Source organism: Mus caroli, unplaced genomic scaffold (genome assembly GCF_978045245.1).
Source record: "Mus caroli unplaced genomic scaffold, Mus_caroli_1 scaffold_1, whole genome shotgun sequence".
Taxonomy (NCBI): Eukaryota; Metazoa; Chordata; class Mammalia; order Rodentia; family Muridae; genus Mus; species Mus caroli.
The window spans coordinates 61953611-61980032 of NW_028227256.1; the positions used below are offsets into that span (position 1 = coordinate 61953611).

The 26422-nt window shown below is 43.4% G+C and overlaps 2 protein-coding genes and 1 pseudogene across 4 annotated transcripts; 1 reads left to right on the top strand and 2 right to left on the bottom strand.

Moving 5' to 3' along the window:
• Window positions 1–276: 276 nt before the first annotated feature.
• LOC110301771 (CDC42 small effector protein 1 pseudogene) lies at window positions 277–1412 on the top strand (annotated as a pseudogene).
• Window positions 1413–2196: 784 nt separating this feature from the next.
• Window positions 2197–4531, bottom strand: LOC110299015 (gamma-crystallin A). Of its 2 annotated transcripts, XM_021168590.1 has the most exons (4): window positions 4523–4531; window positions 4175–4417; window positions 3747–3749; window positions 2197–2469 (listed from the first exon to the last, which is right to left on the bottom strand). In XM_021168590.1, exons 1-4 carry the CDS (start codon window positions 4529–4531, stop codon window positions 2197–2199), a joined length of 528 nt encoding a protein of 175 aa, XP_021024249.1. The 2 variants fall into 2 exon arrangements, with proteins under 2 accessions (XP_021024249.1, XP_085694080.1); XM_085837954.1 differs by lacking the exons at window positions 3747–3749; window positions 4523–4531.
• A 1652-nt stretch (window positions 4532–6183) lies between these two features.
• On the bottom strand, window positions 6184–22343 carry CUNH2orf80 (chromosome unknown C2orf80 homolog). Of its 2 annotated transcripts, none has more exons than XM_021175666.3 (8): window positions 22236–22343; window positions 20626–20707; window positions 18974–19056; window positions 16588–16675; window positions 16145–16216; window positions 10811–10898; window positions 10379–10499; window positions 6184–6629 (listed from the first exon to the last, which is right to left on the bottom strand). In XM_021175666.3, the coding sequence occupies exons 1-8, from the start codon at window positions 22274–22276 to the stop codon at window positions 6608–6610; spliced, it is 597 nt and encodes a 198-aa protein (XP_021031325.1). In that variant the 5' UTR covers window positions 22277–22343; the 3' UTR covers window positions 6184–6607. The 2 variants fall into 2 exon arrangements, with proteins under 2 accessions (XP_021031325.1, XP_021031317.1); XM_021175658.3 differs by lacking the exon at window positions 6184–6629 and adding an exon at window positions 8324–9949.
• Window positions 22344–26422: the final 4079 nt, after the last annotated feature.

The window sequence follows — 26422 nt, forward strand, 5'->3', positions numbered from 1 at the left end:
GCTTCTCCATTGGGAGCCCTGTGATTCATCCAATAGCTGACTGTGAGCATCCACTCCTGTGTTTGCTAGGCCCCTGTCAGCAGATGTCTTAATGAAATCAGACCAGGCTGGTCACTGCACTAAGTAACAGAGGTAGGGTAAGCCATCAGCTGTTTAACTCTTAGGACTTTTCCTACAAACACTGGTTGATCAGGCTTCTCCTTTGGAAAGTTCTGCTTAGACCCATCTCTTCATAAATCTTTTCTTTAAAAACATGTGAATACGGGGACCCGGAGTGGCGGAGCCCCCGCCCGCAGTGGGGACGCCGGGGAGCCGCAGGATTCCACATCTAAAGAAGACAGGACCTTGTGCCTGCCTGCCCAAGCCTCTTGCCGGTGCCCCACCAGTCAGAGACTCCGACCTTCACCGAAGGCCACTTGTTGGTGTCTAGGATTTCTACCTTTTCCCACCCCATCCGGTTGACTGAACCCAGGGTGTTGTTATACCTGCGTGTGAGAACTGGTTGGTTAGCAACAAACACGAGCCCCCTGGGGCCTCTGGCAGGGGCCTGAAGCTGGAACCATCAGGGAACATGAGCGAGTTTTGGCACAAACTGGGCTGCTGCGTGGTCAAGAAGCCCCAGCCGAAGAAAAAGAGAAGACGGATTGACCGCACTATGATTGGGGAGCCAATGAACTTTGTCCACCTGACTCACATCGGCTCTGGAGAGATGGGGGCTGGAGACGGACTTGCCATGACAGGTGCAGTTCAGGAGCAGATGAGATCCAAGGGAAACCACCGTGACAGACCGTGGAGCAATTCTAGGGCCTTGTAGCTCCCATGGGACTGGTTCTGCAGTCTTGGAGTTCCCATTCTGTGATTCTGTGTCCAGCCCAAAAGAAATGCCACCACCAGATCCCTTCAACCAGTGCCCCAAGGGCCCCCCTCTTTCTCTCTAACAAGTGCCTCAAAAGGAGTGGGGGCTGGTCTCCCTATACTCCCTCTGGCCTCTGCCCCTCCTGGAGATGGGGGTCAAGGCAGCAGGACTGACCAAGTGACTACTGGTGGGTCAGAGGAGCTCCGCTGAAGCCCTGCACACCCTCGATCTGAGCTGGGGGTTCTCTGGGAACCTGGAATGGGTTCCTTGCTCCTGAATGAAGGTCGGGTGCTACCTGTTTAAACTTCTTGCTTTTTTTCTCTAATCGAGGCAGGCAGGAGTGGGAGCCACAGCTGGACCCCGAGTTTGCTAAATTCTTCCTGCTTCCCTGCCCTCTTTCCTTCTGGAATGAACAATGCAGAGGTGATGGGGCTGGGTGACCACTGCCCAGTCCGCTCTGGATTTCAGACCTTAAGGTCACAGCCCCGCCATGTCTCTCCGCTGGCACCAGGGTCTTGCTCCAGTTAGGCCTCTAATCCCACGCTTCTGTAGTATTAATAGCTTCCCAGAAATTTTTTTTAATTAAAATTTTAATTTGAGTTCTTTTAATTACCCCCCCAAAACATGTGAATATATATGTATTGAAGGTATGTGCGTTTACACGCGTGTGCATTTGCATGCATGTGCATGTCTGTGTGTCTGTGAGTGTAGGTATGTGTAGAAGACAACTTTGGGTATAGATATTTGCCTTTCCCATTGCTTGAAGAGTTTCTTGTTTATTGCAGCTCACAAAAGGCTATCTGGCTTATGAACTTCTATGGATTCTGCTTCCGTGTCCCGTCTGACTGTGGGCACAGCGGTGGTACAAATGTGTACTGCTGCTTCTGGCTTTATGTTTGTTCTGGGAATCGGATCTCTGCTCCCCAGGCTTGTGCAGCAAGTGCTTTATTCGGTGAACATCTTTCCAGACCCTATGGCATCTTTTCTTGACTACTGTCTTGTGAAATAGCAACTACCCCCTCTAGCAGCCCTTTGTCTTTAGTGGTGTAGCCACAGGCAGGCGTTACATTTTCTACCTTCTCTGGGCTCTAAATGGCAGTTTATGTTTGTCTTTCCTCCTGTCTGCAGACCCAGAGGTCACCAAGGTATGCACCGTCCCATAAGTACTGTTTCCTGACTGGAAGGAAGTAGATGGATATTTGAAACCTCTTTCAGGGTTAAGTTCCCCAGGATACCACTTAATAGGGTTTAGATATTGAAGATAAGCAAGAGCCACTTAGTGCCAGGAACACAGGTTGTATATTTATTGCATGTATGGACTGTAACAAGCAAAAGGAGGCTTAGTACAAATCCATGACCCGTCTCAGAGAGCCGACCTTGGCATCCATGGCACCCCAGTCGTGGTAGCGCCTGTAGTCTCCAGGCCTGAGCAGGTATTGGCGGCCTCGGTAATTGGGCATCTCATAGAGGATCCAGCAGCCCTCCAGCACGTGCATGGAGTAGATCTCGTGGAGGCGGAAGCGATCGTGGATGCAGGAACAGTCGTCCATGAGCTCAGACACAAGGCCCCGATAGTCATCTCTCTCATACAGCCTTATCCTGTGAGAGCTGGTCTGTTGTGAGGAAGACAGAAGAGGAAAAGCAATGATTTACACACGGTGTCGCAGCCTGCTTGCCCCATCCCAAAACACAGCTTTCGGGCGAATCTGTTCGTCTTCCCTAAGCCTACTCCGTGGGCTGCTATTGTAACAAATTAGGAGCTGCACTAACATAAAGCTGACCTGACCAGTGAACCCTTGTGAAGGAAACGAACACGTAAAGGCAGGGAGTGAAAGCACTTACTGCCCGTGTAACCAAATCCTACCAAGCTTATTTTGACACTGCCTTTTGTATGCATGACATGCAATGATTCGGATTAATTTTGAGTCTACATACATTTCTTTTTCCTTTTCTTTTTCTCTTTCTCTTTCTCTTTCTTCTTTTTTTCTTCCCCCCTGCCCTTCAGACTGGTGATGTAGATCATATCTCATGCAACTCTAACACCTGTTTCATGAGAGACTAGTCAATAATAATTCATAAAAAAATACAAAACCACACGAGCTGACACCCATTGTTCTAGGCTTTAGGTGAGTGTGAGAGTATATAGTAAGAAAAAACTTACCACCAATACAATCAGAATACACTAGCTCTAACCAAGTTTAATTAATTGATTTTTTAAATGTACTTATATATTCTAAAACTGACAGATATCTTGTGTGTATTTATTAGGCATAGCATGGTGTTTTAAAGTAAGCACTATGCTTAAATCTAGCTAATTAATACATAGTTATCCCACATAATTATTATTTTTGTGCTGAGAATACATAGAATCCACTCAGCATTTTTATTGTGTGTTTAAGATATATTTCTTTTAATTTCATGGCTATGAGTATTTACCTGCATGTTTGTAAGTGTACTACGTGAGTTGTGCTTGGAGCTCCTGGAGACTAAAAGAAAGCATGGCATTCCCTAGGACTGGAGTCCTACACAGTTGTGAGCCACTTGTGGGAGCTGGGAACCGAACCCAGGTCCTCTAGAAGGGTAGCCGGTGTGTTTAACCACTGAGCCATCTTCCAGCCTCACCTTTCAGCAATTTTTAATAACTCTAATACATAACATGAACAGTCATCACCGTGCTATACAGTAGATGTCTAGAACATAGTTCTTCTCTCCAGCAGCAATTTTTCTTTTTCTGACTGTCACTCCAAGCCTCTGGTCCCCTGCGTTGCCGCCCTAGCTTCTATATTTTTATGCCTGGTGCTGATAACAGAACTCAAGGCTGTATGCCTGCTAGACAAGCACACTACTGCTGAGCTAAATCAACGAGCCTGATCCTCTTCCCGCCATAAACCTGCTGCTGTAGATCCTCCATACAAATGAGAACTTGTGGCCTTTATCACTACATACCTGACTCTTTTCTTTTAGCACAGTGCCCTCCAGGTTCATCCATGTCATCACAAATGATAGGATTTCCTTCTTTTATGGCTGAAGGGTATGTGCTTATTCAGCCAAGATTAATTTTAAAGGTCATGCTGTGGTTTCTTATGTTCTAAAACACTAATGCCCTTAAGTAAGAAATAATATATTGCTTATATTGCTGTTCATATGTATTATATATATCCATTCTATTTAGCCTTAAAAGTCGGGTCTTGATATAACTGTGAGCACTTATCAAGCGTTCCTAGCCTTGCTAAGGGCATTAGAACACGAACGGGAACAAACTGACCATCAGGAAGACCTAGTGTTCTCTCACATCAGCCAGGCTGAAGCAATACTCACGTATGGAATGGAACGGCAGGAGCGGATGGAGTCGCTGAAACCCATCCACTGCTGGTAGTCAGGGTAGTCCCCGCGACGCAGGAAGTACTGGTAGCCCTGGTAGTTGGGGCGCTCATAGAGCATCCAGCAGCCACTGTCCACACGGATGGAGTTGCAGCGGCTGAAGTAGGTCTGCAGGTTGGGGCAGTCGCTGCTGCACTCATAGCAGCGGCCCTGGAAGCCGCGGTCCTCGTAGAAGGTGATCTGTAAAGGAAGAAATGGTGTAACAGCACATGGTCAACTCGAAGGCGCATCCCCCATTCAGAGGGGGCACTCAACAGACTCAGGGAGGGTTCTCCTTTGACTCACCTTTCCCATCGTTGTTGACAGCAAATGGTCAGTGTTGAGTATGATGGGGACAGGAGTGGCAGCTGATATATATACAGCAGGATGGCTGCTGTGTTGGCAAGAACCACACAAAAGGGGCCTGGGGGGATGTGTAAGGGGATTTCTGTGTTCTCGCTTTGTCATTTGGGATCATGGGGTAGGGGGCTCTCGTTCTTTCTGGCATTTTCGAGTTGTCCTCACTATCTCAGCGAAAGGAATTCAAGTCAGCAGAGCCATTATGACCTTGGAGACAAAGGGCCCGCTTCTCACCCTATGCAGAGCTCTCGAAATGCATTATGCACCCAGCATTTTGCAGTGTTTGCCTATAGAAACTGCTGAGATGGAGGGTGGGGCCTCCATTTGTGGGAGCTCATGAGAATCACACGAGTTCCAGAGGCACTCTCAGGCGCCAAGAGGTAGCAGCAGAAAAACCAACACATTTTTCTAATTGAAAAACAGTTGTGCGTCTTTATCTGTAGAATATGGGTTTGATGTTTTTAAAACTTTCACGTGTTTAAGATAAAAAGATTAGACCTGTGTATAGATGAAAATGTCATCAGTGAGTGGTAAGTTTATATGTAGGTCTTCATTTTATTTCTTTGTTTTGATTTTAAATTTCTTTAATTTACACACACACACACACCAAATTCAGTGGATGAAAATAGTAAAATCAATATATATAATATATATGCTTGGGATGATGATAAAGTGAAACACTTCTTCTTGGTCTAAAATGAAAAGCTCTCTGAAGAATCTGAGGCACACTGTTTAGAAGAAGTCAGCCATTCTTCCTGCCACCACGCTTCTTCCAGAATTACCTTTTGTTCATAAAACCAGTGCTCTGACTTGTCTGTTTTCCCCCTCACCAAACTGTCGGCTTCCCTGAGCCACGATGGCAGTCATAACAACCTTCTTTTTTGCTGCCAACTGACTTGATGTGCTTCTCTATTGCAGGCATGGAGGATGGTCCAGCCTTGGAATGTCTGTTGTCATCCCGTTCTGTGCATATTTTAGGTAGTGAAGCCATGCCCATGAGGACACCCAACTAGAGTTAGCAATGCAGGCACAATAGCTGTATGAAAATCTTTAGGCATCACTTACAGGGCATAGACAGATGGTGAAAGGATGGACAGCAAGAATCGTCTTCTCATACATAGCAAGGCTGCGCAGAAGCAGACCGTAGCAAAGCGTCGCAGAAGCAGACTGGGCCAAGTCCTCAGTGGCTGGAGCATTGGAGAGGGCTACAGGCCACTGATGTCCTCCTTTGCCTCCATCCTAGTGTTCCAAGTGTCCTGGTGAACTTCAAGCTCAACTGTGATTAAGCCCCATGCAGAAAGGCCCACATTGATCTCCCCAGCCACCACCCCACGTGGGAGTACCTCACTATTTTCAGAAGAGGTCAACAAACTCCCCTGAGTTTGCATGTGGCACCAAGACCATCATGCAGAAAGATGGCTGGCCCAGTTGTTAAGAAAGAGGAGACAGTGTGATGTGTTCTGACATTCACCTGATGAAGTTATTTTGCTAACTGGTCGAGCCATGTGCCTGTTGGCACTTGGCAAAGGCCAGGAAAGAGCAGCGTATTTTCTTTCCCCATTGGTCATCGAGTTCTACCCAGAAAGAGCTGGCATCCAGTTCTCTTTTCAAACTTTATTGAAGTGGAATGAGTTTACATTTTCTCTGAAAGTTATGCTAATGAGAAATTGATTTTATTTGAGGTTAAAAACTTTTGGAAAACCATCTCCTTCTCCAGAATTCTACGCTATATTTAATGATACACATTTGCTAAGATGTGTATCAAAGCCAGATTGTCTGGCCCCACCCTAGTGAACCCCCTCCGGATGTTCCAGCAGTCTTCCAGACACAGAATGAAATAGCAGAGGATAGACACATCTCTCCTTTTTGTCAAAATACAGCTGTGCAATATGCTTCCAAAAGAAGACGGCTCAGTGGCAAACATGATAGTCAATGCAGTTTGCATTAAGAGCTCACTGAAGAAGAAGTGGGTGCTGGTGACAGCTGTAGCTTTAAGGTGAGGCATCCTGGCTGCTCTACACGTCCACGGCACTAGTCCACGTTTCTAAGTGACCTGCAGAATGAAAGGATGGCTTTGGTACCAAGCACATCTGTATAACACAGACACATACACTAGCTTTCTATTGGAGTTAAGGTCAAATATCAGGTACCAACAGAGAGGGATTAGATACGGGTTGATGTGAAAGGATTTCCACAGAAGGAAGGGTTCTGAAATATCTGAAAATGAGCTGTATTTCTCAACTGAAGGCAATATGCGATCTCACATTAGATCCTTATAGGGGACATTATTTTATTTTATTTTTTGGAAAAAAATGCTATTTGGGTGATAGATTAGATAAAGGTAGCAATGTTTTAGATTCTGAAGTTAATAATTGGCTACAAAGTAAAACATACAGGGTGAGTTGATAGGGTATGTACAAGTTTTAATCGCTCAGAAGAGATTGTTTTTCAGTGTCTCTAAACACAAACAAAAGACAGCAGGGAGAGTAGACAAAGAGAAAGACATTAAGCTGGGGGGACAAACAGCAACATCTATGTGAATCTGTGTCCTTTGTTCTATGGCAACATTTCTCTAAGTTTGCAATTACCTCCAAATTAATTTTTTGTTGTTGTTGTTTTTTGTTTTTTGAGACAGGGTTTCTCTGTGTAGTCCTGGCTGTCCTGGAACTCACTCTGTAGACCAGGCTGGCCTCGAACTCAGAAATCCACCTTCCTTTGCCTCCCGAGTGCTGGGATTAAAGGTGTGGGCCATCACCGCCCGGCCAAATTAAAAAAAAAAAAGTGTAAAAGTCAAACTTCTTTGAACTAGTGCTACCCAACATAATTAATTTTTCAGCTCTCTGCTGGTACTATATTATTTTAAAATATCCTCCTATTACTTTGAATTTAAGTTTAGATTCTTCTCCTTCTCTCTGGTTTCCTTCCATGACGTTGTGGGTTCTCTAGGAAGGGGGAAGAGTGGACGGGTATCTTTATATGCTATAATCTTGGTGCTTCTCTGAGCCTTTATATGTGCACTAACTCACTTCATTCTTGAAATAACCCTGTAAGATATATAGTATATTTTCTTTTATAGAAAAGGAAGCAAAACATAGGGAGATTAACTTTCCCAGGCAGTATTACTCATATCCATCTCAATTAAAATAAGCTGCCAGGACAAAACAAACAAACAAACAAACAAACAAACCAATAACCAAACCAGCTAAACAAACAAAAAGTACTTAAATGTTTCCCTGGGAAAGCTGGGTGTTTTAAAAAGTTTTTGCCTTTCTCTTAGTTTGATGAAACTCAGTGTCTGGAAATAAGGAAACTATGAAGAAAGATTTGCTACATAGGGGTTTGAGAAGTAAAGGGAAAATGAAGAATTTCATATATATAAGGTAAACAATTTCCTCACTCAAAAAGCCATAAAATCATATTTTCAGTCAGGCAGTGGTGTTGCAATAGTTTTGATCCTAGCCCTCAGGAGGCAGAGGCAGGTGCGTGTCTATGTTTGAGGCCAGCCTGGTCTACAGAGTGAGTTTCAGAACAGCCAGGGCTACAGAGAGAAATCCTGTCTTAAAAAGAAAACAACAAAACAACAAAAAGCATACTTTATATACATTTAATAAAATATTTATTCCATTTACAACAAACCAGCGATACACACACATATATATGTATAACAAATATTGACATATCATAAGGAATGTTAACAGCTGCTAATTATAAAACATGGAAAAGGAGTATAAAGAAAAGAGAAAGAGAATTCTTTTATTTTTCTACTGTAATTTTGATGTATTACTATTATATTTTATGAAGTGGTTTTTAAAAAAATACCCAGGAGTTGCAAAAATGCCTAAATTATACAGATAATATGCATGAAAAAGAAAGCACCAACCGACTTTCTGTTTTCAGGAGGACATCTTGTTGGAAGGGGATTATTTAAAAATGGGCTTGAGTCTCAGATAGAGTACAGGAGAACTGGGTAGTGCTTAGAAAAAGGTCTGCTGGTCAGACTAAGGCCCCCAGAGCCATTTGCTACTATTCAGTTACCAACAGTAGGTACAAGTCCCCATGGTGTGCAAACCTCGCGCGCGCGCACACACACACACATACACGCACACACACATACACACACACACACACATACACACATACACACACACACACACACACACACACTCGTGAAATAAGCAGGAAGTGAAAGTTCTGCTGTTGCCAGGCAGCAACAGCCACTGGTGATTGTGAAAGAAAATGCATGGGGTTAAATTATATTTAAAAAACATAACACCCAAATGATGTCTAAACCTCAAATATTTACAACTACATTTTCATTACACAGGGCTATGCATGAGCCTCAGTGGGTTTATAAACCAGTTCTTAAGATGAGTCTTTGTGAGATGACATTTTGTCCAGATGATCAGGGTGTGTCTGTGTGTGGTGTGTGTGCACACTCACAGGTGTTCACATGACCTGTGTCTAGGAGTCTTACTGGTTTGTGGTGGTTGTTTTATTTTGCTTTCCAAGGCCTGCTGTTTCCAGATTCTTTTGAAAGCTGTACTCTATCCAGTTGTTCAGAAGCAATGACGTAGCTTGAGAAAGTCTATGCCCTGAAATCTCATTGGAGCAAGCGTCTTCAAAAGAAAACCCAATAGGTGGCTGCTTCCTAGGCTTTCCGTCTTTAGAATAGTGTCAAGGTTTGATGTAACCAGACAATCCAGAAAGTCCCTAAGCAGCCCCAGTGAGGAGGTTGTTTGTCTTTTCTATTTCTAAAAGTGTGTGTGTGTGTATGGAGTATGTGTGTATGTGTGTGCATGTAGTATTATGTGTATGTATGTATGTATGTGTGTATATGTGTATGTGTGGTGTTGGTTATATGTCTAACAAATCATCCCATTTGTTTCTGAAGACGAAACACATCTCAAGCACCGTATAGTTCAGTTGATTTAAAGATGCACATTGAAAACATGCATGGCACAGTAACTGAGTGAATGGAAATTTCATTTTAGGCTCCAACCACAAACACAGACTTGTCGCTCAGTTCCAAACTCTTCCATTCCCTGCCCCTTGACTCCCCAGCTCCTTTGCAGTCTCCCATTCTGCGGATCTCAGATCCCCAAACCACCCCAGACTCCCAGCTTCACCTCCAGATCTCTCCAATCTCAGTTTCTATTTAGTTAACCAACTTGGTCTCTCTGACTTTAGTTTATTTTCACCTTGTACATGTCATGGGACCTCAGAGCTGTAGTAAACATGAGGACAGCAAAGGCCACACGATCCTTCTACTTTCCCTCCAGTCCCATCTGCCTCTGAGCTGATTCTAAATTCCTCCACATAACAGTTGAGGAGTGGAAGGGCTGGGCAGATGAAAGGACAGGAGTTGGAGAGATGCTATGAAACAAAAAGACAAAATTCTCAAATTGTGGCAAAATTCTCATCTGGAACATTTTAGGTGCAGATGCTAAAACAAACCACCCTATTTGATTAAATAAATGGAAAAACACCAGATTCACTTGTGACAAGTAATTTTCAAGTGTTCAAAGCTCATCGCGGCTGATGTCTACTTGGGCTTCACCATGTCGAGTACTGTTCTCATCATTCGTTCCATAACCCTGATTAATCTGTGACTTTTAAGAGGTGGGTACTATTTTTTTTTTTTTTTTTTTGAGAAGAGGAATCTAAGGCACAGAATGGTTAAGCAGCCTGTTCAAAACCACACAGCTGATAAGCGATGGGCTCCGTATCCACGCCCGGAGCCTTAAACTCCAAATACTCAACTTTCAGCAGGATGTAGGGAAGGCCATCCATGTTTAGTCTTACTTTGTTGCTGGGGTGTGGGCATGAGCGCCTTTCCCGGCAAGATCTCCATTCTGCCCTGTTGCTTTCTTTGTAGAGCTGCTGGTGGCTTTTTTATTCGTTGCTCCTCTCCTCAGCTTGACACCTGCAGACATAGGCAGTACCACGCCTGAGTATAAAACTTAAAAAAAAAAAAAAAAACAGCGTCCACCATAGTGTTAGATCTTGTCTTTCTGGGCTGCATTGTCCCCCTCGCCAAAGAGTCTAAGTAGAAGCCTTTCTGGTTAGGGAAATGTAGAGGGAGGCATACGCCAACTTATGAAGAACGCCGAATTCTATTTTATTTTATTTTTAAATCTCACTAGATAGAAATCTAACCAGTATTATCATTGAAGCTGACCGAGTGGGCCCACCTCCTGATTAACTTTCTCTACATCCGGAAGAGAGTAGGCTTACTCTGTCTCCGGTTGCACTCTGCTGCTCTGGGTGCGGTCAACATGGCAAAAGGATGCAAGGAGCGGCGGGGCAGCAGGGCCTGGGAGACCTGAAAGGAAGACACAGTTCCAGATTACAGCGGTGTGAGTTTTGTGCGCAGAGCGCCTGTTGCTTATAGTGCCTGGCGTGTCTCAGTCTCACCAACCGGGTGAACCGTGTCGATGTGGCAGCTGAAAGACGGGTGAACGTGGTCTTCATCTACAGCCTCTGCTCTGTGTTTGGTTCTCATGACCCACAGAAGCCCCCTTTGCACAGGACATTCCTTACAGCCCTCTACTGCACACCCCCTTCCTCTTTTCTGCCCCAGCCTCCAGCCTGTCCTTTGCTGAGTGAGAAACTTGCCCTGACATGTCTTCATCTGCTTCTTCTTGCCCCACAAACCTATGCACACTACAGGCTAGGAATTGCTACGTATGGAACTGGAATTTTTTTTTAACGTGCCCTTAACTTTGTTAATATTTTTATTAAAAAATAAATTAACGAATATAGTTATATCACTTCCCTCATTCTGTCTTACCCCTGGTGTTCCCAGCAGGGTGAGCTTAGCAGTAATAACAGTCATATGGAAGGCTCCCCTGGGCTGTCATGTAATTGATGTGCACAGTCCCGTTTAATCCCCAGAATAGCCTGGTGTGGTTGGGGATGTGTCATCAAACCTACTTACACATAGGAAACTTGTGTTCAGAGAAAAAGAACTTCAGGCCTAGGTAATGTTTGGAAGGAGATTCCTGGACCATATCAGGAGGCAGCCAACTTAGAAGGGGTGGATCTGGGTCTGGGCCTGAAAGTATAACAACGTAAAAACAAAATTCTAGGCCTTTAGGCCCAGGCTTGGGAATGTGACCTCTGTGACTTAATGCTCCAAGGTATGCTAATCAGATAGCGACATTCCCCCACCCACCAGCTTCCTGGGTTCAAAGAGTGTTCATTCAAAGAAAGTCACCCTGACCGGTACCAGAAGCTGCTATGCAAATGTGCTATTGTTAGGGGCTCTTAGAAACTGAGAGTTAGCCGGAACAATTACCAGGTATTCTTTGTGACTCTTAACTGGTATCTTTGGTATTTTTCCAACAACGCCCTCCCCACTTCCTTGAGTTGTGGTTTCTTCCTTTAAATACCCCCTTATACAGCTACTCGGGGTGTCACAGTCCTCTACCCCTGCATGGTGTACGGCCGTGGGCCCGAGAGCGCTCTTGAATAAAAATCCTCTTGCAAGTTGCAGCAAGACCGTTTCTTGTGGGTGATTTTGGGGTGTCGCCTCTCCTGAGTCAGAACGTGGGGGAGTCCTCACGTTGTGGGTCTTTCAGGCCCTGTCTGCTTTGCCTCTAGAGTCATGATATCTGGTTGTTAGAATCGATGTGAATGCCGGCTCTTTTTTCTCTTGATTTTTGAGATATGTTTTCCTCTGTGCAGTAGAGCCCTGGATGTCCTGGATTCCCTTTGTATACCAGGGTGGTCTGGCACTCACAGCAATCCACCTGCCTCTGCCTCCTCAGACTATAGGCATACATGCACCACTAGGCTCAAAGTTGGCTTTTAAAATGGGATGACCTTTGGAGAGACAGAGGTGAGCTGAGGTCTCGGGGTTCTCTGTTCAGCACCCTTATCTCCTTCCATACACTTTTTTTTAAATGCTTTTTCTTCAGTTTAAATCATGTTGGGCATTTTATATTTATCATCTTGGCACAGTTGTAAATAGCCAGTACTTATGTAAAGCCTTTAATTTAACTTTTTCTGGGTTCAGGGTCTTCAGCAGGAAAACAAAACAAAACAAACTGGAAATTGATTTTCTTATTAATAAAAAAAATGGCTATTTAGCAGGAGCCTGTTGCTGAGAGCGAACAGTACATGACTTGCTGCTCTCCTTCCACCAGGGGGCAGCAGAGAGTCCCAGAGACAGCCACCAGTTTTCCACAGTTCCCACAAGTCCTTTCCAGTTGCCGGAAATTCGTCCCAATCTGATTTGTATTCCTCTTGGTTTTAAACTCTGGCTTAGAAACTATTTCAGTTGTTGCTTAGAAGAAATTTTATCCGAAGGATTCAAAGGGCATTCTGATATAAGCGGTAATTAACCTTTGGCAACATCTATTGTTTTTAAAACACTCTGACTTATAATTAAAACCATTATTTTTGAAGTGATGTTAAACTCCAAAAGGCTGTTTTAAAATAGTCCTATAGTTTAATGTTTGAAATGTTTCGTTGCCACCGAGAGATCCTGCTCGTTCCTCTTCTAAGTTGAAGAGAAGCTTGTGGGTGGAGTCAGCCTGCAACTCTGCATGGGGGTGGGTAGGAGCTCTGGTGGGAGGGAGGGGCTGCTAGCATTGCTTCATCAAACCATAATCATTTGGGGAATTAGTTACCCCAGACAAGCCACGTTTGCACTGCTAATAATATACATATTTGATTAGCTATTTAATGTTTATATATTTAGAGTCTCTATCAGATGTGATTTTGTCCCTGGGGCACATTTAGCACTCGGGAGGCGTTTTTAACTGTAGGATTCTGAGGATCGCGGCTACGTACCACTGAGCAGAGGCTCTTTCGTGACTGAACCAGTGATCCGGAGGACACGAAAGTAACGTGGCCTCCTGTTATAGCTCCGTTGTGTAGGCGGCACTTAGCCCAGCTGCTCTGACATCGACCTTTGCAAACCCTGACTGATGACCCCACCAAATCAGGAAGTCACAGTGCAATCCCCTTCAGAATGAAGCATGGGAACTGAGATGCAACACCCAACCAGTGTGACTGACACGTTCCCAAAGCTAGAAGAAGAGAAAATCGAAGTAAAGAACAGCGAGCAGGGATCAGGTTTGGGGCATATTTGGTGAAGGAGAGAGGAGACAGGCAGGCAGAGAGAACGCAGCAGCGAACACGCAGAGACTGGACAAGGTGGAGTGTGGAGCCAGAACACCACAAAAGCGGGCCTTTCTTCAACTTAAAAAAACAAACGCTGCTTAGCGGGGCTGGAGAGATGGCTCAGTAGTTAACAGCACTGGGTGCTTTCCCAGGAGACATGGAGACAATTCCCAGGACCTACAGGGCAGCTCACAATTGTCTGTAACTCTATTTCCAGGGAGTCTGGCACCCTCATGCAGGCATATATGCATTCAAAACACCAATGTACATAAAATAAAATAAATAAATAAATCATAGAAATCAAATCAGGTCATGTGGTATTTACTTGCATTTCAAAAAAAAAAAAAAAAAAGCCACCAGAAAACTGCTTAGCCTCTTAAGCCAAGCTAAGCCTTGATACATAATACAAGATCTACATAAGACAAGGCACCTTGCCCAACTTGCTCACAGCTGAATCTGTGACACTCAGTTACATATTGTGAAAGAGCAAAGGAATGAGCAGTAAGCCATGCAGTGGTCAGTGAGAAAGCTGTAGTTCCTTCCTTCAGGACTTGAGGGAATGTGGATCTCAGCAAACCTAAGGAGCCGAAAAGTTGGTTCCAAAGCCATAAGACTTAGTAAACACTCGGCCATGGGGGTGGGTGAACTAGGCACCTGAACTTCTGTGCCCCATTGCTCGCACAGTCTAGTCGGCAGGCACAAGAACAGGGGATAAGTAATTGTCCTAAGTCTATGGCATTGGCCTCCTTCTGAGTCCTTCAAAACTGCTTTGTGGTTGTGAGCCATTACCTATACATTGTGGTCTGTGGGTACAAGAATAGGAGATAAATAATTGCCCTGTGTCTATGGCCTTGACCCTGCCCTGGTCTCTTTTCTTTTCTTTTCTTTTCTTTTCTTTTCTTTTCTTGTCTTGTCTTGTCTTGTCTTGTCTTGTCTTGTCTTGTCTTTTCTTTTTTTTCTTTCTTTTTTAAAAGATTGATTGATTGATTGATTGATTGATTGATTGATTTAATGTACATGAGTACGCTGTAGCTGTACAGATGGCTGTGAGCCTTCTGATTGTTCCAGCCCAAAGGTTTATCTATTATTATAGATGAGTGCATCAGATCTCATTATGGGTGGTTGTGAGCCACCATGTGGTTGCTGGGATTTGAACTCAGGACCTTCGGAAGAGCAGTCAGTGCTCTTAACCACCCAGCCATCTCACCGTCCTTTCAAACTGCCTTATGGTTGTGACTCATTGCTTATATACTGTTGTCTACAGGTAAAAGAAACAGGGTGGGCACTTGTCCTGTGGTTGTGTTCATGGCTCTGGCTCTGTACTTGACTACCTTTTAAATCCAGATGGGAGACTTCGAAAGGGGCAGTGAGCAGAAGGCCAGGGGTGAGTACTCTGGTTCAGCTTCCTTTACCCCTGCCCCACCCCACCCCACCCCTACCTCAGCCACCTACCCGGCCCACAGAAGTTTTCAGGGGTAAGGGGATCATACTCAGTATTTAAATTCTTACTGAATGTCGACACACTCAAAAAGCGTGAAAATGGAACTGTTTGAAAACCATTCCAAGTACTTTATTTTCTCAAATACTGAACCTCCCGTAGCCCAGGCTGGCCCCTCCCGTAGCCCAGGCTGGCCTGAATTTCCTATGTGGCCATGGATGTCCTTGAACTCCTGATGCTCTCGCCTCCTTTGCCTAAGAGCTGGGGTTACAGGTGTGTGCCGTAAGCCTTATTGGTCTGGTCTTCATTCTGGATGGAACAATACAGAATCCCAGCCCAGTGCTCTCTGCTGCCAGACTCAGCCTTCCATTAAGTGCACCAGCACTTACTACTCTACTTAAAAGGGGGGCATTTTACAAGCATGTGAGGCTCAATTAGGATGTGGTTGCTTCCGTTTTCACCCTTTATTAAAAAAGTACAATTATTTATTCAGGGGTGGGGTGGGCAGTTGTGTGTGCACAGGTATTCATGTGGAGCTCAGAGGGCAGCTGCCAGGAGTGTGCTGTCTTCTTCCGTTACATGGGAAATTAAATCTGGGAGTCAAGATTGACTCCAGGGGCCTTTGCTTGTGGAGCAATCTCAATATCTCAGTTTTGGCTTTTTGACATAGAATTGTTATTTATATGATGCCTGAAAATATATCATTATAAATGTATATGCTAAATAATCTCATTCAGGGGCTGCGAATTGTAGCTCGGTGGTAGAATGGATGCTTAGCATGTGCAAGACTCTGAGTAGAATCCCCAGCAGCACACACATACACACACACACACACACAGACTAGACACACACACACACAGATACATGCACATAAAGAGGTACGTGCATGTATCTGTGTTTTGTGGCTTGGAGTATGTGTCAGTGGTAGAGCACTTGCTTAGCATATACTATATATAGGCCCATATACATCTCTGTTACTAGCAGTCCCATATCACACTTACCTTGGTAGAATCAGGACTGGCAGAAGAATTGGCCCCATAAATTTTAAGGACTTCTTCAATTGGAATACTGTTCTGTGAAATAAAAACAATGTGTTGTTCTATTCTGCCTTTTCTTTATTATAAAACAAAGTTACTGCAGCTTCAGTGGATCGAGTATGGTGTGAGGCAGCATAGCAATGAGATGATCATGTCCAAATTGAAGGGTAAACACGTTTTCTAGACACTTCTGTTTCTCATCCTCTTATTCCTCTCTCATCTCCCATAAATATTTTTGAGATAGGGTATGGAAGTCAAATTTTTCATTATACATTTAAAATAATAAATTTTACTGTTAGTAAATCCAAGGCATTTAGAAGCGACATTAAAAACATGTACACATGCACTAGAACCAAATGATGTTAGAAGACACAAAGTGTGCACAGATACAGTGCGCTTCCCCTCACCATCAAGACTCCAGCGTATGATGATAAGATCATTGCTTCTCGCTCTTTTCGGTTTGGATACACAGGTCTGACGTGAAGTGGTGCTCTCCTAAGGGGAAATAGGAAGAAGAGTTGGGAGTGGTGTATGTTGGGAGTGGTATGTGTGAGTGTGTGCGTGCACATGTGCACATGCATGTGGAGAACAGATGCCATCCGCTGGAGCCACCCACCTTGATTTTTTGAGTAAGGGACTCTCACTGGGACCTGGGATTCACCAAGTAGGCTGGCTGGCCAGCAAGTGCCACATCTTTGTCTCTTCAGTGCTGTGATTATAAATTTGTGCCACCTCACCCAATATTTTGTGTAGGTGTTGGGGATCAAGTTCAGATCCCCTTGCTTATACACTAAGTGCTGACTGACTGAGGCCTGTTTTCGCAGCTCCTATTCTTGTTCTTTTTGACACAAGCTAAGGTGTGACACTAACTCATAAGTAATTAGCAATGACTGTGTGTTATCCACTTTTTAAATGGGATTAATATAATTGATTTTCTGCCAATGAAACATGTACTTTGAATTTTGTTTTGTTGAGATAGGATCTTTCTGTGTAGCCCTGGCTGTCCTGGAACTCACCCTGTAGAGCAAGCTGTCCTCGAACTCAGAGATCTACCTGCCTCTGCCTCTGGAGTGCTGAGATTAAAGGTGTGTGCCACCACCAACTAGGAGTCTTTGAATTTTTAATTTGCCAACCAAGTGATGTATTTTTTTTCTTTGTTGGCTTTCACTAAAGCTGTTATAAATATCTATGGTTCCTGTAGTAATTAACTGATTATGACTTTCTTAGCAGGAATTCTCATGCTTCTTTCTCCTCAGGGGGACCTGTTTACTTTACTGTAAGCTTGCATAAACTTGCACACCTGTAGGGAGGTTGAAAATACCCCTAGATTCGGTGAACGGGTCTTGCCAGGGTGATTCATGGCCAGACAAATCAGGAAACAGAGACACTGAGTCATGTCATGCTTGCTTGTTGTTTGTTTAAATCCATCTGGTTATGAAGTGAAAGGACACTAATAATGTCCACCCACAAGAAAGATACTGGAGGTAGAACCTGGTAGCAGCTGGTGAGGTTAAAAAAAAAATCACATTTACTTGGTGTGCTTGTACATGTATGTGTGTGAGAGGGGAGCACTTGCTTCACTGTGGAGCTCCTGTGAAGGTTAGAAGACAGTTTGAGGGAGTTTGCTCTGCTCTCTCCTCCCACCTCGTGGGCCCAAGGCGTGGAACTCAGATAGTCAGGCTTGTGGCAAGTCATTGGCCCACTGAGGTATCTCACCAGCCTGCGCTTTAAGTTCCAATGTCAACAGCCCAAGTCACAAACTTTTCAGATGTAGAGGCAATCAAACCCACCTCTCCACGCCCTCTCTCCTGCTCTCTCACCCCGCCCCACCCCTTGCTCTTGTTCCTTCCTTAAGGTTATCCAAACTGGATTTTCTGCTTGTTACTGTCAGTCCCTCGCCTGGAGCTTGAGCCAGGATCGAGGAAGAGAAACAACATCTGGACTTTGGACTGAGCTATGTGATCCTGCCTCTCCGTTCCCTGACCTGAGCTGTTGACTGAGTCTGCTGAGTCACTACACTTGAAGGAAAATGCTGAAAACCTTGGGAAGGCAATGATCCCGTGGACTCAAGTGCTGACATGCTCCAGAACCTGTGAACTCATCCTGGGGAAGCAGTCTCAGTCTTTACCTACAGAACTAACCCGTGTGGAGCTTGTATTCAATACAGTGAGGCTGTGCTTTTCAGCAGACGTATCCCAGGCAAGACTGTTTAAAAAAAAAAAAACTCAACAGAAACCAATGAGTACAAATACAAAATCTGTGAGCATACCTATGATGTCCCCAAGCTGAACCTGTAATGTGTCTTCAGGCTTCTGGCTGGAGGAGAAGTTTGCTCTGTGTTTCTACATCAGAGGGCCTCATAGGAAGATACCAGATAGGGCTGGAACTTGCTCCATCAATTAGTCATGTTTTAAAAGAAAAAATCGCAAGGGCAGAGGAGATGGCTCAGGTGGTAAAGTGTATATAAACATGATGACTTGAGTTTGGAGCCTTCCCCCATCATTCATATAAAAAGCTGGGCATGGTGGCACAGCCTACAATCCTAACGCCCAAGAGATGGAGGCCAAGACAAGAGGCTCTCTGAAGCTTGCTAAACAGCTAGGCTTGCTAGTGGTGAACTCCAGATTCAGTGGGAGAGAGACCTTATATCAAAAATAAGATGAAGAGTGACAGAGAAAGACATTGACCTCTGACCTATGCATACACTCACATCCATACACATATATATCTCTCTACTCACACTAAATAAATAGATAGATCAAAAAGAAAACCAGCAAACATATTTCAACTTACACTTTCTCCCACTGGAGCCAAGTTAAGTTTTCTGAGCGATCTAGCCATTGACTGGCAACACTGATGGCCAAGTCATAGTGGGCCTGGAATCAGGAAGTAGAAAGCAGAGAGGTAGGTTGAGACCTTTGCAAAGCAACTCCCTGAATAGTGGTACTGCTAAGCCTATCCTCTGCCCAATTTCAAGTGTGCGTGTGAGTGTGTGTGTGTGTGTGTGTGTGTGTGTGTATGTGTGTGTGTAGAAGGTGGGGGACATTCCTATTTATAGCCTGATGCTCAGCTAGAGGTGTTCCAGAATCTTCGGGCATTAAGTTTATCTCCCACTAAACAGTTACTTGCTGTGTGTAGTCCAGAGTAGTAGGGACCCTCAACAGGAAATTGGGGAATGTGGCCCCCTAGAATTTCCAGTATTTTCTTGGGTCTTGGTCTCCTTAAGTTTTAAAAGAGCAAAAGGAGAAGGTGAGGAAAGAAAGCTATAGAGAACAATTTTTTAATCCTGTTTATTGTTAGAGGACATAGCAGGAGCAATGGAGCTGTCAGACAGAGGTGACTGACAGCTCCATTGCTGTCACACCTGGTACAAAACTGAGAGTCAACTTGCATGTTGATTCTTATTACAGTGATGACCTTTTCCCTGGTTGTTTGTAACTTTTTACCTAGTAAATATGCTTACCACTTATTTGTAACATTTTCTTTCCACCCCTCATCCAGGCAAACAAAGGTAGATCTGGGTTCGTTTAAGGTTCTAAGAATTCCTCAATCATGTAATGACATTCTCCAGGGACTGAACTAAAGTAAAATGTCAACCTAAATAATAAATAAGGGTTTTGAACCCTGGTCATTCTGTTGAAACCTCATCTGGAGTTTGATGCCTGGGTTAGTCACACTGGTCATGCTTACTAGAAATACAAAGCCAACCTTGACCTCCAGAATAGAAATGGCGCTGTAACAATGCCTCATTAAAGTTTGAGAAGTCCAGTAACGATCTATTTGATGCCTCTGCGTGATGTGGGCACACAGAGAGGCAGGCTTAGCTACAAACTTGGTGTTACTCAGAGGGAAACTGAGGAAAAGAGACACATCCCTCCTAGCAGGAGGATAACACATGGGCATGGGGTAAACTGAATTCACTGACTTCTTTTGGGTTAAATCTTTTTGTGTTTCTTCTCTAATTTCTGTGTTGCGAGCTAGCAGAACTTCACACGAGCCAGGGCTCAGTATGAATAACACAATGGATTCTAGGATCGTGTATCACTTAGCCTTCTCCACTAATGCCAGTGATGGTAAGTGCTTAGAGTTGAGAACTACACGATTGCTAATTTTGTCAAGGGCTTACCATTTTGAATTAACTTTTTATCTTGCAGTCATTGGTTTTAAACTCTTTTCTTGACTATGCTTATTTTCTCATTCTCATTTCGTGTCCTATTTAGTGGGTGAAGATGATCATAGAGACAACCACAGGATGAGAAAAACATTAGGAAGGGGACAGGGTGTGTGTATGCATGCATGCATGCGCATGTGCTCACGCATGTGTGTCTGTGTCTGTGTGTCTGTGTGTCTGTGTATGGTTAGTTACATATACATTTGATACCTGTCCTCTCCCCCTTATTACATACAGAATGCAATGGGAATTGCACCAGAGTGACTTGATTTACCATATCATCTAGAAAGGTGAGTTGGCCTCTTCCTTTAGGATCAAATTCATTTTCCCGAAGTCTGATTCCGATATACTCTCCCCTGAAAAGCAAGAGAGCAGCATTAAACTCTTGGGAGCGACATAGGGTTCCATCCTCAGAAAGAGGCTTTCTTCCTGCTGCCCCTGCACACCCCCAAGACAAAAATGCAACAGCACTCACTCATGGCCTAGTTGCTATTAACATTCAAATTTGGCTTACATAGTGATCTCCAAAGGCTGCAGGTTTAAAATATCTAATCACAATGAACTTAAATCACATTTATCTTAAAATTAGACACATTGTTAGAATAATTTACAGTTTAAAAAAAAGGAAGGATTCAAAATGCCAACATACAGAAAAGATTTTTGCAGGAGGAGGGCTAAAATCCATTGCATAAAATAAAGATTTTCCTGCCAGGCATGGTGGTGCACACCTTTAATCCAAACACTCAGGAGATAGAAGCAGTCACATCTCTTATGGGTATTTGTACTCTAAGAACAGGCCATGACAATAAAGCGTACATTTTTTGTAAAATTTCCCACAGAACACACTAGCATGAGTCACTAACATACACAGAAGTTAGCATGTGCAAGAAAATATTTATTCACTTACTTATTCATTTATTTACTTATTTATTTACGTGTTATCCATTCATTCTTTTTTTTTTTTTTAGATAGGGTCTTTATGAGTCATGGCTATTCCAGAATTCTGTAGACCAGATCAGCATCAATTCACAGAGATCCACAAACCTTTGGCCCCCAAGGACTGGGATTAAAGGCATCACAACCATACTTGTCAGAGTTGGCATTCTTATTTTTTTTTTTTGGTGTTGCCTTTTAAACTACTGTTTGTTTTTTGTTATTGTTGTTATCTTAGCATCCAAACACACATGTATAAACATGAATGAATTCTGTACGTGTTTATTCTAGAATTTCTTAAAGATTTAGTAAAGGCATTCACTTTCATAGGTAGACAAAGGACATTCGATGGTATCTATGATAAGATCTTTGATGAAAATCATATTCATGTTGTGCCAACAATGTATACAGAATAAAATAAGACTTTCTGTTGTATGATCTGTGATTTTTTTTTTCATCAACATTTGAAAAGTATCCGGTTAAAGGAAAACTGAATGGGATGGAGAAAATGTATGGGAAACTTCATCTTTTTTTATTAGTCAAGAAAGTTCAGAAGTCAAGGAAACAACAGAGAGGGATCATTTGTTTGCTAAGCTTGGCAATAAAAGCGTCAGATAATGGGCCCTAAGGCACATTTAGGGATTTATACCTTTTGCCAGTAAGTGCTGCCCATTTCAGCAGTGCAACCTGCCCCCCTAGGCTGTAAGAGGTGCCTTGCACATGCATTTTCCTGCAGGAGCATCTTGCCAAGAGATTCTGCATCCTGCCCTGTACCACATGTGCCTGTGTGGCAGGAGACAGAGACTAAAGCATCTGCTGCCCCCTTCTCTCCGAAGCAGAGCAGAGAGATACCCCCCTTAGCTTTTTGTCCACCTGCCAATCTAAGGACCATCCGTGAGAGCATTCCAAACGCAAGGCTCAGAAACGAAAGTTATTCTCGGCAATACTCACAGCAGCCTTTTCACCTCCTGCTTCACAAGCCTCCTTTCCATGACGGAAGGCTGTGGCTGAGCAGGTATCTGCAGCTTGATATCCACCCGATAGCCTTTAGGAAGAGCAGTTTCTGCAAGCCCAGAAACTACAGCAGCAAATCAGAGGGGATGTGGATTAGGGATGCTGTTGCTACAAATACCAGTCATGGAGTTTGAGGCTGTGGAAGGGATCCAAGACCATCCAGAATTCAGGCCTCTTACCCAGCATATTCTAGGCAGAACGTGATCTGGAGGCTAGCCCTGAACCTTGTGCCCATCTGAGATATTATTCCTTTCAAGTTTTAATTAAAAAATAAGCTTAGTAACTAACTCATTTTTACCTGTGCATATGAGTGTAAGTGTGCGTGAGCCACGGCACATGTGTGGCTGTTGGGAGACAAGTGTCAGAGGGCAAGGGTCAAGGGATATCATGTGGGATCCAGGGATGGAACGCAGGTCCTGAGGTCTGAGTTTAAGTAGTTTGACCTGCTGAGCTGTCTCACTTGCCCTCTTTCAAGTTTTTCTCACACTCAGTGTGTGTGCAGCTTCACAGTACTCAACCTTGTAAAACAGAGATGGTTCCTGGAGCAGTTGGCAAGGCTTTTTGGGCAGAACCACCCTAACATGTTGATTTGTGATCTGAACGCATTGGAAGTGTCCTGTGTGGGGGTCGACTTGGTGACTCCTAGTGTGTTCACAACAGTAACAGCTCATGATGGAACTAATCCATAACCCCGTAGCTGGGAGGTCATTTGACAGTCCACACAATAGTGGCAAACGTCTTCCTTCAGTGCCTACCTTTACTTTGAACTGGAAATCAAAGGCAAGGTTATGGGATCAAAGGCTGAAATGTGTCTGAAATGGCACACACAAATTGTTACTAATAAATGAAGGAACTCAGCAACAAATATGACTATAAACTAAATCTGTCAGCATCATTTTTATTAATTTAGAAAGATTTGGAGCATTTTGTGATGGCTAGTTTGATGAATCATCATAGCTGAATTACTATTATTAGATATTTGGGCAAATGATATTCTGATGTTTTTATAAAATTGTTTTCTGGATGAGATGAAACATTTAAATGAAATAAACATGTAAACATTAAGTTTTAAACTATACTTTAAAGGAAAGTATATGTCCCTCCATAATTTGAGCAGCCTTACCTAACTTGTTGAAAGCCTTGAATGAACAAGAGTTGACCTTTTCCTAGCAAGAAGGAAACTGTCTACCAGCAGACAGTTCAGACGCTAACTGCCATTCTTGCTGTGTTCTCCAGGCTGTGTATCTCTGCCATCAAATTCAAATGACCAAGCATTGGTCATTCTATACTCATGGGAACCAGTTTTGCTTTGGTTTTAAATCACTCTCAGTTTGTCTCTTTCCTACTTGTGATAGTTCCGTAGCTGTCTTAGTACAGACTACACCTGTACACACACACACACACACACACTCACACACACATAAATACATGTACTCTCACACACACATATACACATATATACACACATATAAACATACATATATTCACTCTCACACATACATATACACACTCACACACATATATACATACATACACACACAAACACACACACATGCACATATACTCTCACACACATATACACGTATATACACACATTATTACACTCACTCTCATGCATACATATATACACTCACACACAGACACACACACACACACATATATATACACACACACATACATACATACACAAACGCACACATGCACACACACGCACACACACATACATATACTCTCACACACATATACACACATATATACACATACATACACTCACTCTCACACATACATATACACACTCACACACACAAACATATACATACACAAACGCACACACATGCACACACACATACATATACTCTCACACACATATACACACATATATACACATACATACACTCACTCTCACACATACATATACACACTCACACACACAAACATATACATACACAAACGCACACACATGCACACACACATACATATACTCTCACACACATATACACACATATATACACATACATAAACTCACTCTCACACATACATATACACACTCACACACACACATATACATACATACACAAATGCACACACATGCACACACACAGTACAAACACATGCACACACACACACACATATATCCTGCTGATTTTGTTTCCCTGAGGAAGACTGACTATAAATGCAACAGAAATGTTGACAGACTGCTTAAATTGCACATGTGCTTTAACATTCTTACTTTGAAGATAATTGGAAAGACAGCTTGGCAGACAATTGTAGAGCACGATCATGAAGGTTCATTTGAGCTGGTCTCTAACAGTAAGGAGAGAGCAAGCAGGCTGACACTGACTTGAATGAGTTCTTCGACAGGATGAGTGATTAGGATAGTTCTCCCTGCTGAGGCCTCTGCTGGGGCCTGTGAGAAGGAGGCCTTGGATATGAAGAGGTGAAGAAGCACTGCATAGGAGGATTAATTGCAAAGACACTGCTATTCCTCTGATCAGGAGAGGCAGGAGAGAAAGCTTGCTGTAGATTAGAAAGGAGGCCTCATGGTCTAGAGGAAGAAAAGCCCAGACCTAGGGAAGTCAGAGACTGGGATGTGGCATCTCCTCTCCAACCGATTGGTGGGACCATAGTCAAGCTGCTTAGCTCTCAGTCTCTGGTATCACCAAAAAATACACGCCCATTGTATGTATGCATGTATGCATGCATGTATTATGTATGCATGCATGCATGCATGTATGTATACTTAACTTCAACCTGACATTCTATTACTCTATGGTGGCTGGAATATGTTAAAATTCTTTTAATTCAATCATTTGTAAAAGCACATGTTCATAAGATTTTTTTTCTATTCCAGTTTCTGACTAGAAAGTAGGCTTGATTTCTTGGCAGGAAGTGGCCTTGGCAGGAGGTGGGCTTGATACCTTGGCAGAAATCAGAAGCATAGCTTTGAAGCCTAAAAAGCAAGGAATCCTCGTATTTACTTTAATTCTTATCTTACAGTCCTAAGCAGACTGTACAGACCCTCTGAATTTCAAACTTATAAATTATAAGCATGTGCCAGCTTTCTCTCAGCATCCCTACCTGCAATGTGGTATAACTTCCAAAGATATACCATATTTGTAATATTTTAGAAATTAAAAATATGAATGCCTATAACCTCTAGATCACTAGGCTGGAGGTCAGGAGACCTTGAAAGGCCACCAATTAGCTGTTTCACCTTATGCAAATTAACTTTTTGGGTTTTTTTTTTGGGGGGGGGGATGCATTTCTTCTGTAAAACAAGCATTGAATGCCTGGTGAAGTATGGCTAACTAAAGAACTATTTACATTCATTTGTCAGCTTTGCCTGGTTGAGAGACAGCCATTTCCATAGAAATTCAGTTAGAGTTGATTTTTGCCTGACAGAGTTTCTCTTTGTACCCTTGACTGTCCTGGAACTAGCTCTGCAGACCTCACACTCAGACTGGCTTTGAACTCACAGAGATGCTCCTGCCTCTGCCTCTGGAGTGCTGGAACTAAAGGCATGCGCCACCACAGCCTAGACATCCAGTCATTCTTCTGTCTATAGAGCTATAAAGGAATCAAGACCCCTAGCTGGAAGCACACTCAAAAGAGGCACTGGAAAGTGGTCAGCTACCTCAACCTCTAGCTTTTTCATAGACACCAAACCCCCAAAAGTCACAGCCCCCATAGTTTAAGGAATCCTGAGAACTATGGAATGTCTGCATATTCCAAGCAGATCTCCTCTCCACAATCTTGTCATGGTGATATAGATCTCTGCTATGTAATATCAGGTGCAGGTCCTTAACAAATCCCAACTCCAGTATCTCACCCGCTGGAGACTGACTCCAGTACTTCTGTTCTCTCCAGAACTTGCAGGCAGGTTTGCACATAGGAAGGCTTGAGCTGGTGCCTAAAGTCATCCTGAACACAGATGCTTTTGACTGGTTGCTAGGAAACAGTGGCTGGATGAAAATAGCTTTATAAACATCTTCACATCTCCTTCCATGTACATACAAAGGAGAGGGGCATGTATATTTGAGACAGATTGTGACCCTGGCCTTTGGTTCACATATCTTTTCACTTGAGTAGGCATAGGTGTGCCAGCTAAATGATTAAACAGGAAA

Bases quoted from the DNA above. Each gene is read 5' to 3' on its own strand.
- CUNH2orf80 (XM_021175658.3), bottom strand. From the start codon at position 22,276: ATGGAAAGGAGGCTTGTGAAGCAGGAGGTGAAAAGGCTGCT. The intron at 20,708-22,235 runs GTGAGTATTGCC...CTTGCTTTTCAG, and splicing joins CAGGAGGTGAAAAGGCTGCT to GGGAGAGTATATCGGAATCA. The intron at 10,899-16,144 runs GTAAGTGTGATA...TCTTCCTTTCAG, and splicing joins CCAGTCCTGATTCTACCAAG to GTCTCCCAGGCCCTGCTGCC.